This window comes from Micromys minutus (assembly GCF_963924665.1).
Source record: "Micromys minutus genome assembly, chromosome: 8".
Classification (NCBI taxonomy): Eukaryota; Metazoa; Chordata; class Mammalia; order Rodentia; family Muridae; genus Micromys; species Micromys minutus.
Genome location: NC_137977.1, coordinates 68233104 through 68252546, shown reverse-complemented (window position 1 = coordinate 68252546; position 19443 = coordinate 68233104). Strand labels below are relative to the sequence as shown.

Below are 19443 nucleotides of genomic sequence, written 5' to 3'. Positions count from 1 at the left end.
TTGGGACCTTGATCATAAGGCAGATCATGTCCTGGTTGTTGGAATTAGAAGTATGAAGCACCAGACACAGCAAGATTGCCTATAGAACTGGTGGTTAGATTCAGTCAGGTCTGAAGGTTAATTTCATTATGTTTTCATCCCTCAGGCCTAGAGGAAGAGGTTTCTTTATGTTCAAAGCTTTAATACTATGTCTGTTTATTTCACAGGTTGTAAGCCCCAGTTAAACCCAACTTTGACAGAAGAAACACTATCAAAACTTTATTGAGAATGGATTCTGAGAACAAACATGAAGATGATGAGGATGAAGGTGTTAAGGGAGCAAAAGATCCAAAGAATGTTTCATCTTGTGATGACAGTTGTGGGCCTGTATCTGATGACCTAGCAAATGCCTCTGAGAATTTTATGAGCAAAAGAGTTTTTTCAGAAGCATCCTACTCAGACAGTATTGCTGTGGAGGAAGATGGAAGTGAACGTGCTTCCAAACGACTGAGAACAGAGGCAGTGGTACCCGAGACAAGAGAGCAGGGTGTCTGTGGGTTGGGCACTGTGGAAGTGAGTGTCCATTTGGATGAAATGGGAAAGGAGGCCTTTGCAGCAAACCACTCAGAAGGAGGCAGAGCCCTTCCCAGTGTTTTCTCCCCGGCCTGTGATCTTAGCACATCTGATACTCTGAAAGCAGAGGAAATGAAAAAGCCAGCTCAGGAAATGGTTTCCCTTGTTCCCGAAAAACACGCTTCCTTTCCTCCAGAAGAAATGAACATTAGTTGTAGCTTTGGAGGTGTAGAGACAGGACTCAGGTGCGGCATGTGTGGCTGTTCATTTTCCTCTTGCTCTGCTTTGGAAAAGCATGTGGAATGTCATGTGGAACAGGGGAAGGAACATGCCTGCTGCCACTGTAGCCACAGAGCAGAGAGCTCATCTCCTCATGCGCATGTCAAACATACTCAGGGGCCACAGAAAGTCTTTTCCTGTGATCTCTGTGGCTTTCAGTGTGCTGAAGAAAACCTATTGAATGCACATTATCTTGGCAAAACACACCTTCGTCGTCAGAACCTTGCTGCTCGTGGAGGATTTGTACAGATCTTAACAAAACAGTCTTTTCCTAAAAAAGCCTGTGTCATGGGAGCAAAAAATATTAGAACAAAACCAAGAGCTTCTAAACCAGTGGCAAGGAATGGGGATTCAAAAGGAGTAAAGAACACTGGGAACAAGTCTCAGGACTGCAGAGGAGCCCCTTCTGAAGACAGTGCTGGCAGTAGTGAGCTTCTTGTTGAAATGGTGCCATCCAGGAAAATCTCTTCAGGGGAAGCAGGTGTAGTTGAGGAAGATGCTAGTTTTGGTGTAGCTCAAAATCCTGGAAATCAGAACAAACAGCTAGTGGGTGTAGTAAGCTCAGAGGGTCTTTTAAATAAACCAGAATCCACTAAAAATGCCCCCCAGACAGCGCAGGTCAGTATCAGTACCACCTCAAGGCCGAGATCTGAGCGAAACCTCCTAATGTTGGGAAATAGCTTTCGCAGACGAAGTGGCACTTTTACTTTAAAAGGTCAGGCAAAGAAAAGGTTTAATGTTCTAGGGATTAATAAAAGGGGTACAAATGAAACTCAGAGGATGTATATGAAACACTTTAGAACACAGATGAAAACAAGTGCACAGCCAGTGCTGGAACAAATACAGATGAGCAAAGATGTTCAAAGTCTCTGTGCGACTACCTCAGACAACCCAGAAGTGATGCAGGACCAGACAGCCTCCTGTCTTTCAGGCTCCACACGGCTGGGCTCCCTGCCAGTAAAGCCAGCTGACCACCAGCTCTCTGTGCAGTGTACCTGTACGGAGTGTGGTCAGATAGCTGCAAACAAGACAGACTTGGAAATTCATGTTAAAAAGTGCCATGTAAGAGAGATGCAGTTTGGGTGTCAGACGTGTGACTTCTCTAGTCCGTCAAGGAGAGACCTGGAGGAACACTTGCACAGTAATCAGCATCAGCAAGTGACAGCCGTCTTCAGCTGTCAGTGTTGTTCCTTCCTTTCCTTGAATGAGACGAGTCTTAGAGACCATATGAAGGAGCAGCACGGCATGGGTTTTCTCTGCACCTCTTGTCATCTGTTCTTGTCTGAGAAAGACGTGGAAGAACACAGAGCATCTGAGACACATAATAGCTTAGTGGTTCAACCAAAGACCGCTTCATCACTGAGTAGTGATTCTGTTATACCTTTAAGTACTTTAGAATCAGAGAACATGGCAGGTTCTAGAGAAGACTCAGGGAAAGCAGCTCAGGAAGAACCTGCTGAGTCCAGGGCAAGCCACGGAACTGAAGCAAGGCATTCGAGTAAGCCCCAGTTTCAGTGTAAGAAGTGTTTCTATAAAACGAGGTCTTCCACTGTCCTTACGAGACACATAAAGCTTCGGCATGGTCAGGACTACCACTTTCTTTGTAAAGCATGTAATCTCTATTCACTAAGTAAAGAAGGAATGGAGAAGCACATTAAAAGAAGCAAACATCTTGAAAATGCTAAGAAAAACAACATCGGTCTAAGTTTTGAAGAGTGCATTGAAAGAGTATGTATAGGTGCAAATGAGAAAAAGGAAGAGTCCAGTGTTCCTGGAAGTGGAAGGCCCGAGGGCCATGTTGGCGTGCGATTGCTGGAGCATTCCCATGGTGAACAGAGTTTGCTAACACCTAGGGAACTGCCACAGTCTGGTGTCATCACCAAAGAAGATGAATTAGGCTTAGCCACTACTCCAAAGCGAGGGAGGCCCAAAGGCAGCATTTCTCGGACTTGTTCACACTGTGGACTTTTGGCCTCTAGTATTACAAATTTGACTGTGCACATCAGGCGTAAACACAGTCACCAGTATAGTTATTTGTGCAAAGTGTGTAAGTATTATACTGTAACTAAAGGAGATATGGAGCGTCATTGTGCCACCAAGAAACATAAAGGACGGGTAGAAATCGAAGCAAATGGGAAACAAAGTGCGGATATAATTGTTGGCCCAGAAGGAGGTAATCTTGAAGCATGTAAGAAGACCGCCTCTCTAGCAGTGACTGTTTCTGATGACCAGGTTAACAAGTCAGCTGAGTCAGACACCTCTTTAGAGAAGACAGTGGTAGATAATGGAAATGCATTTCATTCTGTAGGTAGAGAAGTTAGTAGTCAGCTCTCTGATAAAAAGGGACAGATGTCTCTAGAGACAGAGGACCGTGTGCAGCATGATGATGCTCAGAGAGATGCTGCAGGTCTAAGTGACAATAAGTGTCTGCACTGTGAGTTCAGTGCTCACTCTGCGGCTTCACTAGAGCTGCACGTGAAAAGGAAGCACACCAAAGAGTTTGAGTTTTACTGTATGGCCTGTGACTACTACGCGGTGACTCGCAGAGAGATGACTAGGCATGCTGCAACAGAGAAGCATAAAATGAAAAGGCAGTCTTACCTCAGCTCCTCTAACGTGGAGGCAGCCTCTTCCGAAGTATCTAAGAGCATCACCGTACCTGAGGAGGAGCATTCACAAAATTCCGAGGAATTTCAAATAAATCCACACCAATCATCTGGTATCCTCCAATCTAGACATCCTGCAGATTGTTCTATTTTATATGATAATACTAATTTAGATATGTCTAAAGTACTCTGTGCTCCTGATTCTCTGGCAGTTGGGACTGAGCAAGAATCTAATTTTAATGAAGATGATTCCTTTTGTGAGACCTTGCACCAGTCCCTTGTTAAGGACAGAAGTATGAAACCCAGGGAGACAGTGTCCCTTAACACAGACTCTAACTGCAGCTCCCCAGGCTGTCTTCAGAGTGGAAACCTAGTGAGCTCTGCTGTGGATTGTGAGACAGCAAAGAAAAACCACAAGGTGTTGGATGATGTTGGTAATACAGGTACACGCTGTGAAGACGAGGGAGGCAGCATGGGTGATAGTGAAGGGAGAATTCTTGACAAGTCCCCCTGCTCTGGAGACCTAGATGGGGGCCTTTCAGCTGAATCCACTTCCCCTGTGGTGATGAAAATACCAAGAGAACAACTGGACCCAGATGGCGGTGGCCAGAACAAAGTCGGGTGTGAACAGACTTCAGAAGATTTGAAAGATGTACAGGCAAACCCTAATCTTGAGAATAAGGAAATTCTGATAAATTCACAACAAGAAGCTGCAGTGATTTTGGAAGAGGATGTCCCAACCTCTCATGGCACAGCTGACGATGATGTTTATGAAGCTATAATAAGTACTGACGACAAAGGGCAAATGATGGACAGTTTCGGCAGGTTTGATTCTTCCATAATTCGAATAAAAACTGAAGATGGTGAATTGGTAGAACAGCCAGAAGAGAATCTGCTGGCAACAGGGGGTAAAGTTAGTGAGTTGCCCCTGAAAGACTGTGCTCAGGGGGTAAAGAAGAAGAAAGTTGAAGGCAGTTCTTTTGGTGAGTCCACACGAATTCGATGTGATGACTGTGGTTTCTTAGCAGATGGATTGAGTGGCCTGAATGTTCACATAGCCATGAAGCATCCTACGAAAGAGAAGCACTTTCATTGTTTACTGTGTGGAAAGTCATTCTATACTGAGAGCAACCTTCACCAGCATTTGGCTAGTGCTGGTCATATGCGAAATGAACAGGCCAGTGTAGAAGAGCTTCCAGAGGGTGGAGCCACCTTCAAATGTGTCAAGTGTACAGAGCCCTTTGATTCTGAACAGAACTTATTTCTGCATATTAAAGGACAGCACGAGGAACTGCTGCGGGAGGTAAATAAGTACATAGTGGAAGACACCGAGCAGATCAACCGGGAGAGAGAAGAAAACCAGGGCAATGTCTGCAAGTACTGTGGGAAGATGTGTCGGAGTAGCAATTCCATGGCCTTTCTGGCTCACATTCGCACTCACACAGGTATGTGACCCTTGCAGCAAGCCTGTTTTCCTGTGAACTGCAGAAGAATAATGAGGTTTGGACTTAGGGTCCAACCAAGTGTTAGCTCTACTTGAATTTGCTTATGGGTTTCCACCTGATTCACATTTGTTTTGTGTGATGTTCCGCCTGTATCTGAGAAGTGTTGATATTTCCAGAGGTAATTCAGCTGTAATGATCCTAAAGGCGGATTAGTAGACACATTCCTTTTACTTCTGTCAAAAAGCACCATCCCATGCCTTTGTAAACTCCCATGTTTTATGGCTTTTCATTTGTTTCGTCCTAATTATTTGGCTTTCCAAAGTATATATTAAATTACACTTTGTAGTTGTATTAAGGAGGTTTTAGCCTTTAATGAAGTTCTTTTTATTTTGAGACATGCCTGAAACTTTTTATGTGTTTTGCTTGCTTGTATGTCTGTGTACCACATGCATGCAGTACCCATGGAAGCCAGAAGAGGGCATTGGATCCCCTGGGAATCTAACCTGGGTCCTGTGGAAGGGAAAACCAGGGTTTTAAACTGCTGAGCCATCTCTCCTGCCCCTTAATAAAATTCTTAAGCTATTAGTAATTTAAACATATGTATTAACAGGTAGTTTATATCTACAAGTGTGACTCCCAGTAGTAGGATTCTATTTTCAAGGGTTAGAATTTGTGAACCTGGTTTTCTTAATATGTGTTGGAATTGGATTTTCCTTAAGGAAGCATCTGATTTAAGGTCTTTACTCAGATACATTGAACATTCCATGTTAATGTTTAGTTTGGGGATAAATGTTTAAAAATATATATATTTGGTGAAAAATGCATAAGCTACTGTTCTAAATTTATGTAAAAATTCAGTGCAGTGTTTCTATAAACCTGCCATACATTCTTTATTTTAAATAGACAGCTTTTCTAAATCATTGTGCTCTGCTTAGACAAGTTCTGTCTACATGGTTGAATTTATGAGTGGATTTGAATAATAAATTCACATTTCAAAGAACATATTTTTATTAAATCTGTAAGGTTTATTTTACTGTACTTTTAAATAATGGCATATTATTAAATCTATACTTAAAATTCCTGCAGTTTTTGAAACTGGTTACAAGGAGAAAGATATAGAGCATTATCAGTAATTGAGGATAACTAAAGATAGATCAGATTGTTTTCCTAAAGAGAGTGACAGGGGAAGGCACGTAGGATCAGTTGAGGTAAATACGAGCAGTGTAGTCCTTGTGTGGACTGCTCACTGGCCACATGCTCAAGCCATCTCCGGAGTAGGGTTAGGAGCCGCTTCGCATGGTCAGTGCTGCGTCTGTTGTTGCTTCTCACACTCAGAGACGACAGGATCTTAGGTACCAGGCTGTCCTTGTGCATAGAAAGTATGTGTTTTCTTAACATCCCCTCTCAAGTCAGATAAAGCCGAATAAAACTAAGAGGAAGATGCTAATGGAGCTCTTTTTAGAATTCTTTATGCAACTGTCTGGTCAAGACATGTTGCTTATAATTGATGTGTCCATTACTTGAATTCTCTTGTAATTATAGTCAATAAGTCTTGTAAATGTGTTAAAGCTCACTAAAAGCATACAAATTCAAGAATAGAGTAAGGCTAATAATTTAAAATAATCAATGTAGGCATTTCAGCACTTAATTTCCCTTGTGTGTTGATAGCTGATCATTCTTAATCCATTAAGATTTATTTAGTCGTTTACAATGCAAAATAGGTTTGCACTGGTCACTTGTGCCATTTGAAAATGTCTACCAGGTTAAGTGCAGAATGTAGTCCATTAGTCTTCCTTGACTATATGTATTAATTGCATTTAAAATCAAGTTAATGTGGATGTGAAAGTGAGGTAACTATCAATATGTGACAGAGTAACCCTACTTATGAGTTACATTATTGATCGTAACATTTAGGAACAGTTAGCATGCCTTTTCCCCAATATCTTCTGTTGGTCTTCTCAGCCAGTATATTTTTGCTTTGAAGCACCGCAGAGCACATCCCTCCTGAGTCACTTTTTTGGGGGAAGTTGGTCTTCAGATTTAATTTCATGCTATTCCCTCCACCCTTGGGATATCTTAAAGTGGACAACTCTCTGATGCTTTACTTTTATCTATGAAAGTGAGTAATATAGGGCTGCTAGTTCTGCTTAGCTGGAAATGGCTCACTCTTCCAACCTGTTTTTAAATTTGGAATTTGCTGTATGTTTAATGTAACCTGGTCTAGTTATTGTGAGTGTGATACAAGCAGCAGTCTTAAAAGATGAGTTTTGATTATCAAGAGCTGTGGGCAGAAAACACCACTCCCTGTGCATTTGTGCTGTGAAGCTCAGTTTGATTATCTGTAGTCTTCCCTCTGTACTGCTCATGGGGCAGGGTGTTCTCTCTGGTGCAGTCCTCTAGACTTAGCCATTCTGTTGGTATCCATAGTATTTTGGTCTCTATGCCCTTTGGAAAAGGTTTATATATGAGTAGGTATGGTGGTGTGCAACTTCACTGGAAACTCTAAGTTAGTGCTAGGTGTCTGTGACTCGATATGTGATGGGTTAGAAACTACAGATCATCAGGCTAATTTGCACAGCAAGCACAGTGGAAAGGGGCTGATTTCATTCACTTCTTACTCTGCACATACTTTACTCAGAGTGATCGTTGTGATCGTTGGATGTTTGTGAATGAGTGAGAGAACAAGTGGGTGAGACGTTCCAGTGCTTGGGAAGAGCAGGGGTTTTCACCAGAGTCAGCGAGCATTGCACGGTTGATCTCTACGGTCAGCACGGTCAACAGGCAGCTGCATTACTTCTTCCTCTAAGATCTGCAGGCTCCTGTCCTTTCTTCTGAATTGATGCCACATGTGTGTGAGTAGTAGTAAGAATGCAAAAGAGGTGTGACCTTTCGGTCTAAGTGCAGATATTGAAGTTTCAAGTCCTTGGATTTATTTAGTAAATAATCAGGGACCAGAAAGTTAAGGCCACTTTAGTGTTTTTTCCTCTTGATCAAATCTTACAGTCCAAAATAAAATAAAATAAAAATCTTCTGAGGGTAATGCTGCCCCAAGGACTAGAATTACTTAAGATAATCCTGGTGTTTTTAATACTAAAATATACCTGAGAGAAAGGCAAATTTAGAAATACGTGATTATATCTGTTTTGTGATATAAACATGTGTAAACCCATTTTATAATGTGTATCATATGACAAGTGTAAGAACGAACTATCTTTAAGGAAGTAAGGGGAAGACTTCCTTTTCTCCAGAGAAGCCTTAGCTCAGCCCATCGTTGAATGCTGACGGCATAGGAAGGACAGCCTGTGGGGATCACAAGTCAGTGTGGGGTCTCCCTGAGTTCTCCATGCAGCAGCTTACAGACTCCTGATTTGTGTGGGGTCCATGCACTGCATCAGGGAGCCCCGAGACTTAGGGAAGACTTCCGCAGGGCTTACATTACGGTACGGTATTAAAGCATGGGCATGTCTGTCCACTCTCTGAGGTGTTGGCCACCCGTGCAGGCCTCGCCAGAATTGGGAGCTGTCGGAGCCACCAGGTGCTTATATCTGTGTCTCCAAGTCAACTTGCAGATAAGGAGTTTTATCCTTTTTGTTTGAGGTCTTGATACTGTATTGCTTATTAACAATTTCCAAGTTGTCCTGGAGAAAGCAGTACAACTCAAACCACAGGCAGTGACTGGTATTTTTTCTAGAATTTCATTATGGGATTCTTTCTTTCATATGCTTCAAAGTGCTGATTGACTTAATTTTATCTGGATCATTTAGATGGTTAAAAAAAAAAAAACAAATTTCAAAATGATTGCCACAATGCAATTGCTAGAAGCCCAACATGCTTTTCATAGTCAAACATGTAAGTCTTAGTAGGGAGACCCATTCAGGCGTCGGATAGATTCCACACTACTTGAGACCGTAGAACTGAAGCACCACGGGCCTGGCCTCAGTGTCACTGGACAGGGCAGTGCTCCGCTGTGTCTGTGATGCAGTGTTGGTGACTTTCTAAAATCTGTGTTGGAAGGTTAAAATGAAATGCTTCATCTTTTTGATCACTTTTGAGAACTAAATCATATTTAAGAGAGTCATTTTTTTTTTCTTGAGTGCTTTAGTTTCAAGCTTTTTTTTTTTCTTCAGGAATTCATAAAGGTTCATGGATCAACAATTGAAACTTTTTAAATTTGTACTTTGTAACTTCTGAAATTTATATGTTTCATACTCTTACCATATTGGAAGAGTTAATTCCCAAATTACATACTAATCATGATACAGAAACATTGTAATGATTTTAAGCTGTGGTCCTTATTTTTTTTTTTTTTATTTCTTTTCAAGATGTGATAGTACTCAGAAAATTGGAAGACAGTCTGTACATATGTTCTGAAGAGATTGTTATTTTTCATTAATGTGGGACTGATTAATGTTGGTGTCTTCCAGCTCTCTCAGTGGTGCTAGCAACTCCGAAAGGCTTCACTTTTTGTTTTGGAGTATAGTTTAGTCCCAGTCCTTTCCAGCTAGTTAGCTAACACATGCTGTTGTTATTATGATCCTCTGTGTTGAAGGATTTGTTAGTGAACTCAGTGACCAAGATGTTGACCCTTGTGGTTTGCAGATTCACCACAGACTGTGACATGATGGCTAGAGCAAGGCAGTGTGTGTGTGTGTGTGTGTGTGTGTGTGTGTGTGTGAGAGAGAGAGAGAGAGAGAGAGAGAGAGAGTGTGAGAGTGTGTGTGCATGTGTGTGTGTGTGAGTGTGTGAGTGTGTGTGTGAGAGAGTGTGCGAGTGAGAGAGTGTGTGTGCATGTGTGTGTGTGTGAGTGTGTGTGTGTGTGAGAGTGTGTGAGTGTGTGTGAGTATGTATGTGTGTGTGTGTGTGTGTGTGTGTGCAAACTTGTGTCTGGGAAGATGTAGTGGCAGTTACCACAGCAACTCATTGAGGTCAGGGTCAGAACATTTGTACTACTGTTTTTGCGCAAATGAAGTCAGAGCCAGAGCAATGGGGGAAAGTGAGCGGGCACTGAGATAGACTCAGCAATACACTTGGTATTTCTGTCTTTAATGTTCCATTATTATATAGAATACCTCAAACATTTTTGTCAGTTGTATGAAAGATACTTCATATTATCTCATTTAAGCTGTCTAGTGGCATTCAACTTTGACTTTAAATCTTAGAAATATAATTGAGAATTGGGACTTCTCACTAACACATTAAAACTGTATAGGAAAGTTACACATGAATGCATGCATTCCACTTTGGGGACAGCACTTCTTAACTAGATTGAAGGGAGTTTTCTTAAGATCTTATCAGCAATGTGTGATTCAAGTCCAACTCTTATCTTATGTTGAATTTACTCAGGATCAAAACCATTCAAGTGCAAGATATGCCATTTTGCAACAGCTCAGCTTGGAGATGCCAGGAACCATGTGAAAAGGCACCTTGGGATGAGGGAGTACAAATGTCACGTCTGTGGGTGAGTAAACAAGGCGCCTCTGCTGTGTGAGCGTGTGAGCGTGTGAGCCAGCAGCCGTGCGGGATGGAGAGCTATTGTTGGAGAACTCAGAACTGATATGAGTAAGAGTGGCGAAAATTATGCGTGCGTATCCTCCTTTCCTTTGTTATGGTAAATTCCTTAAACACAGTTATGACATTCTTCTCCCACTTCTCATCCTGTGCTGAAGATGAGCAATTTTATGGGCTACAAGGTCAATTTGAACCTGTAATCTGTAAATTGACTAAATTATAGGATGTTCATTCACATTGCCAGAGAGAACTGTAAATTCCATTTAAAGACAAAAAATCCCCCCAGATAATATAGCTTTAGGAGTGCATATGTATGTTTTTTTTCTTCTGCTGTACTGCCTTAATTTTAATTACATCAGTGGTTCTTTGGATCCATTGGACATATTCTATAAGGAAAAACAAAAGATTTAATTTCAGATGCCTGGTTACTGATCATCTGAGGGAGGGTGTGGTAAAGTGGTGTGTGATATATTTTTGTGTCATGTGATTTCAAAACTAGTTTCCTTTTTTTTAGTTCATGATTCTTTGTAGAGTCATTCCCAATGTTTAATTGTCATTCAGATATGTTACATTTAATAGAAAGCACCGAGGCATCTTAATTTAAAACTAATTAATTTAGCAGAAATGTTTAAAAGGTTTTAAAATGCTGTGGCATATATGGTGCATCACAGGACATTCAGAGGTGGGTTTTAACATTCTCCTTCTAATTAAAATATATCTTAATGTTATCATGCTAGAGAAATTAACCAATAAGTACATCATATAAAATATAAAATACTTTATGTGAAACTTAAGAAATCTGCAATTCAGAGGTCCAATTAAATTATGCAGTATGCACATATTCTGCTTAGGTAGAAGACTTTTCAGGTTTACGTGAACATGTAAATAGCCTTCAAGTCAGGAAAGTTCTGCTTTCTATTGGACAATACATTTCCCCGGAATACAATTTCATTTTTTCACCCTCAAGACAGTTTTATAAATAACTTTGCAAGCAGTTTTATCAACCATGGTCTGTGATTTATTCATTGGCCAAATTGATGGTTCAGTGACTTGCAGCTAAAGGAAATGAAGATGGACCTGTGCCCCGGAGCCACTCCTGGTCAGCAGGTCCTAAACGCTCCATTTTAATTTCTATAGGTCCTGCAATTTTAAAAGATACCTCACTTACTGTTGTTTTTCTCTGAGTTACAGGAGATGATCATGACTTCAGTGAAAATGTGCCGCTAGGAAGCAGTTTCTTTCCCATTGTGAGAAATAAGTAAAAGATTTTTATTTTGCACATTGGGTTAGTTGAAATCTGGTTTTTACCAATTTTTAAATTTTGAGTAATATTGGAAAGAAAAAGAAACTTTTCCAGAGAATCAATATTTTATATACATAGTATCAGAAACAGTTTATAATTAATTGGCTTAAAATGTATAATTTGAAAAAAATATCCCTTTTCTTAGCTGATTGCTTATTGTGCACAGATGAAACGCAGTAGTAGTTCATATATTTGATCACCACGACATAGAACATAAGCAGATATGAGTGTATTGTATCTTACATTTGTAACAGATCACTTCATTGTAGTGTGTTGTGTGTGCCTGTGTGTGAAGGGTATGTGGATAAAACATACTGAGTTTTAGTATTCAACTTTTAGACTTAAGGTTAGGCTTTACATTTCACCTCCTGTGTGATTATAACTCTTTCTTTCTTTCTAGAAATAAGCTCAGTCTCAAAGTCACACATAATAATTTAGTAGGGTCTAGAGCCTGACAGTGAAGCCAGAGGCTCTGAAGTTCAGAAAGCTGAGGATCATTGATCAGTAAGGTTGAATAGAGCAGTAACGAACCAGGCAATTTGATTTTCATGAAGTGGTGTCTTTGGTTGTTTATGTTTCATAAAACATAAGTGGTGTTTGGTGCAGGAGAATAACATAAAAGTTAACATAGAAAACAGAACAAGAAGTGGGGACTGGTTCTGGCTCCTGACACTGGAGAGCAGTCTCACATTAACATTGCTGACATTGTCAATTCATTACCACTGATGGCTAAATAATCTCACAAATGCTCAGTGGACCCATTAGTTCCCGAGCATAAGCAGGCTATGCTGCATTTCTTCATTAGCTTTAACTGCTATGCATTTTACCTTTTACAGACTCAAGCTTTGAAAGGTGAAGTGATCTTTCAGGAACATTAGTTCTATAATTTTGTCACCAACAGAAGGTCCTGCACTATGTTTTCTTGTCTCCAGTAGTTAATATCTTAGTCTCAGTCTTCTGAAACTTTATTAATGACCTCTTCCTTATTTAGTTATAAAGACTTATTTCTCAAATAGACCTGATTGAATAATGTGTAAGCCATTGGAGTAGGAACATTTTTTAATTAACTGTAACAAAACTGAACTTGTGTTTGCAGTAACTTTTTTCTAACAGTTTTCTTATGGTCAAACATTAGAAAATGATATATTCTATTGAATAACTTCAATATTAATGTAGCAGGTTGCTTGTAATTATTTGGCTGCTTTTTCTTGTCTTTTTGGTAGGAAGATTGTAGGTCCATGTGAACTATGTGTCTTAGCGTTTCCACTAAGACCTCATTGTATAATTCTGAATAGTCAACTCCCACGTAAAACTTGCCTTTGAAATTGTTACATCTGGACTTACATTGCTTTTAGTTTTTTGAATCTTCAAGATCAATAATTAGAAGATGGTCCCTTCCTGATCCTCTACTGCAGATGTTGGCCATGCTTTAAACAGGGTCTAAATTACCTTGACAGAAGAAGCCGAATGACTTGAAAGCCTAGTTCCCGTTGTCTGGCTCTGACTTAGGATTAACGTTCTGTATGGCAGGCTTATCTTTTCATATGATGGCCCATTGCCGATGCACATTTGGTATGTTAGGGAGCAGACTGTGAGCAAAGTTGTTTGAGGAGAGCAGAGTTTTGTTTGTTGACTTGTATAGCTGCTTTGAAATTATTATTTAAAAAAATGTTTGTTTCTTTTTTTATGCACATGAGTGGTCCCTGGTGCCTGTGAGGTTAGAAGATACTTGAGATCTTCTGGAATTGGAGTTAGGGACAATTGTAAATTATCATGTAGGAGATGGGAATTCAACCCAGGTACTCTGTAGAAGCAGCGTGTATTCCTAACCTCAAGGCCATCTCTCTAGCCCCCATTTTAAAAATTATATTTTATTTTATGTGTATGTGTGTGTCAGCATGTGTGTATGTGGATGTCATGCATGGTTGTTGCCTGTGGAGGCTGGAAGGGGGTGTTGGATGCCCAGTAGCTGGAGTTACAGATGCTTATAAGCTTCTGTGGGTGCTGAGGATCGAGCCCAGGAGCTCTGCAGAGTAACCAAGGCCCTTTTCCCTGAACCACATCTCCTTCTAGTAGAGCTTCTGTCTAGTGTTTTCTTACATCTAAGATGGTTAGGAGAAGAATTTCATAGAGTGTAGTGATATTTATATCCAGGTTCTTGATGTATAGTTGACTCGAAAGTCTGCTGCCAGTGATAGTGGTTAGTGGGGACAAAGAAACATTGCCCTGTGCAAAAGCTGATAGTTTTATTTAACTACGTTTTGGCTTAAAAATAGGCCAGACTCGTCTCTTTATTAAAGTCTTGATCCTCAGTCTTTATTTATTTTAGTTGTCAATCATGTGAAAATTCTCAGTCCCCAAAAGTCATTCTACATGTTTTTAAAGGAATTGTGGATGTGGGGTTTGGGATCCAGTTTAGTGGTAGACTTTTGTCTAACATTACAAGGTGTACAAGGCCCAGGATCAGGTCTCGGCCTCCGTACCATACGTTAATAAGCCCATGTGCATTGCATCCTAAATCCTAGTATTTGTTCACTGTTTGGTGTAAATGCTGTATTGGACATTTGTGTCATTTGCTGATTTTGATGGCCTTTATTCTTTAGTTGGTGTTTGCTCTCCCTGCTTATGGTTGGGAGAGCGGAGTTTCAAGTGAGGAAGTGACGCACTTCTGCAGCCGGCCTCCTGGCTCCAGGCTGCTCCTTCTCCTAATTACCTTTTTAGTTCATTGTTTCTCTGCTCCGTGTTTGTGTTTTTTTCTATTACTGCGGTCTTTATTCATTGTTTTTCATCTAGGTTGTTTTCTGTAGCATGTAATAGCAATCTACTTCCATTAGCCACATGGATTCCATTTTTGTTAAAATTTACGTTCTGATAAAAGACTGCTTATCCAGTCTTACTTTCATATTCTGGTATTCAAACCCTGTCTCATTTCCTTGTTTTATTCTCCCTGTGGGTAAGAGTTACTGTAAGTGACGTTATCCCCTCCCCCTTCTCTCTCCCTTCCCCCTCCCCCTCTGTTCTTCATCTGGTGATGATTTATTATACTCACATATGGTTGACCATGTCTGAGTAATAGGGAAAAGAAAGTGCCTTAAACTGGTGCTGCGGTAAAATTGATCAAAATAGTTTACTGTTATATTTTAATACTAGTTATCTCAGAACAATTGTAAAAAAAACTTACAATAGACCCAAGAAATGATGCCTACATTTTCTATGTCATTTTTCAGTAGCATAAACCCAATATATGTGAATTAGGGACCATGTTACTTACTGGTAGATTTTCTCGTGTTGAGTCTTGATTGATATATATGGAGTTAGTTAAATACTTGAATAGGATTTGCCTAATCAGGAGGGAATAAGACATCTTCCAAATATTTCACTCAGTTTATGAGAAAATTCCACAAAAAACTTAAATTGTATATTAGTGTGCTTAGGAAATGTTTATTCCTAGTTGATTTAGGAAACCTTAAATAGAAAGTTGCTAGTGCAGTTAACTCTGTGTGTGTGTGTGTGTGTGTGTGTGTGTGTGTGTGTGTGTGTGTGTGTGAGATTACCTAGTTTTTGTGCATTAGAGGGATCTCTATGTAGATGATTATAATGTCACTTTCTGACCTTTGCAGCTTGAATAATTGTAAATCATTGCTTCATAACGTGTCAGAGAATGTCTGTACTAGGCAATTAAATGGCAGAATATAATAGACCAAATTATTGCCTGTCATGTTTTCAACAACACAGTTAGTATTTGAGTTACACTTAATCATTACGTGCATTAGCGACTTCATTGGAATCCAGCTTCAGGCTGAGCATGAAATACATTACATTATTTAAACCTCTAATGGTACAAGTCATTTATTTGTGTTGAAGTGTACAACATGCAGAGTTTCATAAAGCAAGGAACACTTGAGAGCTTAATTTATCCAAATCAAAGTCTGAACGCAGATAAACACAAGTGGCAAAAATTAGTAATTTTTATAGGCTGGAAATATTTAAAAATACATGGTTGTGGGTAATTGTAGGCAGCAGGAATAAATTAAAATCACTATTTTTAGTCCGCTCTGAGAACTAAAGCTGTGTATACCTAAATCATTAAAAGTACTGCAGAATTACATTTTGAGCTGAACAATTAATTACACCCATCATATCTACAGATGTATCCAAATAAAATAAGTGTTTGCTTCAGCTGGTTGTTGTGGTTAGAAACAGAGAAGTTGGTTTGTGCTGCAGCAGTGCCTTTCTTCTGTAACAGTGCACACACTATAGCACCTCACACTTGTGTGACAGTGCACACACTATAGCACCTCTCACTTGTGTGATAGTGTACACACCATAGCACCTCTTACTTGTGTAACTGTACACACTATAGCACCTCTCACTTGTGTGACAGTGCACACACCATAGCACCTCTCACTTGTGTGACAGTGCACACACTATAGCACCTCACACTCGTGTAACAGTGCACACACTATAGCACCTCACACTTGTGTAACAGTGCACACACTATAGCACCTCTCACTCGTGTAACAGTGCACACACTATAGCACCTCTCACTTGTGTTACAGTGCACACACTATAGCACCTCTCACTTGTGTAACTGCACACACTATAGCACCTCTCACTTGTGTATCAGTGCACACACTATAGCTCCTCTCACTTGTGTAAAAAGGTTTAACAGTAACACATTCATTATAAGGATATATTGTATTTTCTACATAATATTTTATTGCTTTTAGTCTTACTATGCTTTTGTCTTTATTTTGAAGTTTAATCATTTACCCTTCTGGTGGTAAATTCCTTTAAATACCTGTCAGTATTTTCTACTGTTGTTTCTATTGTTTTATAATGCAACTTACTCTATGGTTTGAAAAACCTAAGCAATATTTTAATTATAATACTCAGATAACAAACATTATCCTAGATCTCTCCCTTATTTTTCTCCGGAATGTTTGGCACTTCAGGACAGACTTGGGGTAAGACACTGATGTAGAAGAAGAAAGTTTCTCCCAGTGTCTCCTCACAGTGGCGAAGAGCTTCACTGCCACAGCACAGCTTTCTGTCAGCACGGTTACATGGTGTTTGTCTTTCCCTTGGTAGGTAGGTTCATGGACTTATCCCAAGGAGCAAAACAGAGATAAAATAAGCATTTTTACACGTTGGTTGTAGTTGAAAACATCAGCTTCTGTTGCTCCCAGTGAAACAGTCATGCCCAGTGCCCTGATTCTTTATTTTTGGCTCCTGGGGATTAAAACTCATACTAGGGTCGAGGTTCTTAAGTGTCACTGTTATTGTAGCAGCCTGAAGAGCAGCTGCTTCCTTGATGTTTGTCCTCTGTTCTGTGACTGCTTTTCCTTAGTCCACTTCCCCTTGCTAATCTCTTCTCTGTTTCCTAAAATCTTTACTCTGTGGCGAGTTTTCCTGATTTGCCCAGGACCTGTTTGAGCACAGGTGTTGGAAATGTAACTCTAAGGAACACTTTGTATAAGGGGCACTCTGCTGTCAAATGGTTCATCCTTTTCACATTTGGTAGATCCCTCTGAGTTTCTTTGTCAGGCACAGTGACAGAGTTGTGTTTTGGCCATGTGCTCACAGGCTCCTTGGAGGGCAGAGGCCTGAGAAGAAAACAGATTATGGTCTAAGAACCACTCCACGGGGGAACCAGGTTGAATGGGACCCTTCAACTGTTGAGGAGTATAAAAAGTCTTCCTACAGACCTGGCTCTGGCAAGGTTGGGTCTCAAAGTTAGTTGAGCATTCATCAGGAAAATGTGCATGTTTTTAACATAGTTAACTAAAGAACATAGGAACAAAGGAGGGATGAGTGGAATAACATGGCTTGGTAAGAATTCTACAGAGTCCTTGTGTGTGACTGTGGGAGGCAGACAAGTTACATGGCTGTTTGTTGAACACTAGCATTTTCCAGTACTTGCTGGGGTTTAGCTGGAAGACATCTTCCTCAAATAGGGAACCCAGTTCCAGAAATGGTCCTGTCTAGGCTAATTCAGTAGGTGGTATGGTATATGATTACCACTGGTGGGCAGGCAGATCAATCAGGGCCACCTGTCCTGGCAGGGCTGTGGCATATATATGTCAACAGGAAGGGAAACTAAGTCAACACTGCCTAAAGCATGATTATAAAGCCAGGTAGACAGTTAAGATGTTCCATGCTCTTATATCGAGTGTTAGCTCTTTTCTCTGCCTGCCTGCCTGCCAGCCAGTTTTCCCTCTCCCTCCCTCCATCCCCTTTCCTCCCCTTGCTCTCCTAAAAACCTGTATGACTTCAGTTTCTAAAAGAAGGAAAATGAGAAGGGAGTGTGTCTAAATAGGAGGTGGGAAGTAAATTACTGTTCAGGATCAAGGGGCATGGGAGTTGGTCAAATAGTTATTTTAAGAGATTTTACTATTTATAATTTTAATTAGGAAATCATTGATTTCTGGATAATTATCATGAAACAGATTGACACTGTTCCATATAGCTTAGTGCAAGGTAATTCCAGATAATGAGAAGGACATACAGTAATGTAGCCACACTCCCCATATTTACATTCAACAGGGAAGAAGGGTGCTGTGATTGTGTTTTTACATTAGAATGAACCACATGCACAGTACAGCTCGGGGCAGGAAGCTATTCCTTTTTAAATAACGTACTTTGCTGGGCGTGGCAGTGCACATCTCTAATCCCAGTACCTGGGAGGCAGAGGCAGGCAAATCTCTGAGTTTGAGGCCAGCTTGATCCACAAAGCAAGTTCTAGGCTATATGGGAGTACACAGAGAAACCCTGTCTCAACAAAACAAACTACAGCAGCAGCAACAACAGCAGTAACAACAACAACAACAACAAGAACAAATGGTTGTTTCTTATTCTTTACTTTCCAGACTCTTTTTTTTTTCATTTCATACTATTTACACATCTTATGTTTTGTTAAAAACTGGTATATGCTAACCTGTTCACCCCGTGAGATTCTTTCTCGCTGGCTGCCATTTGGATTAGTTAGCCTTATGTCAGGGCCATTGTATCCAGCATTAGATACGTTGTTAGTGTTTTTTAATGCAATTGTCTAGGCACACGGATTGTCACAAGGTTTTTTGTTTTTGTTTGCAATCACATCAGGTTTCAACAAGTATTACTAACCACATAGGGCTTAGAGAATATCATGAGCTGAAACAGTGGTTTGCAGACCCTTTAAAGGGTTAAACATTTGCATCACGGCTATGATTTCAATTTTCCATGTGGTTCGCAAGACTCTAGAATATTCCTGTAAGTCTGGCTAAATGTAAGATCCTTCCTGAACTATTTTAGAAGTGCTTTTGTAAGCAAAGTCGGTACAGATGGTCTTGTGGCATTACTATCAAACCTGGTCATTATTAGTATGTTAACAAGTCTATCTTACATGTGGCACATGATGTTAACAGCCACATGTCTCACAACAAAAATTTGCTTTAGTCTTTAAATGTGGATTTAGTAAAATATCAAAGAAATTTTACTGATCTCTATTTAAATTTATTTTAAAAATAGGGTATTGAACTTAGACTGTTGCCTGATTTATTTAATACATCTAGTGGACACATCAAGGAATTTGGGTCAAGAGCTTAAGTGACGTCCCAACTGAAGACGGGAGCATGGACTTCCTGCTCGTGCTGTCACGCTGCCTCCACTGCATCCCATTGGCCGGCTCCAGTGCGGGTGCTCTTCCCATTGGTCAGCTCCAGTGCAGGTGCTCTTCCCATTGGCCGGCTCCAGTGCGGGTGCTCTTCCC

The 19443-nt window shown here is 40.3% G+C and overlaps 1 protein-coding gene across 1 annotated transcript in view; it reads left to right on the top strand.

Annotated features, from left to right (window-relative positions):
- Positions 1–267: 267 nt before the first annotated feature.
- Positions 268–19443, top strand: part of ZNF407 (zinc finger protein 407) — a gene marked incomplete at its 5' end in the record, with an annotated part of 322142 nt that continues 302966 nt past the window's right edge. The window contains 2 exons of the mRNA XM_080920027.1: positions 268–4882; positions 10226–10340. Coding sequence (XP_080776153.1) covers positions 268–4882; positions 10226–10340 — 4730 coding nt within the window. The remainder of the gene's footprint in view (positions 4883–10225; positions 10341–19443) is intronic.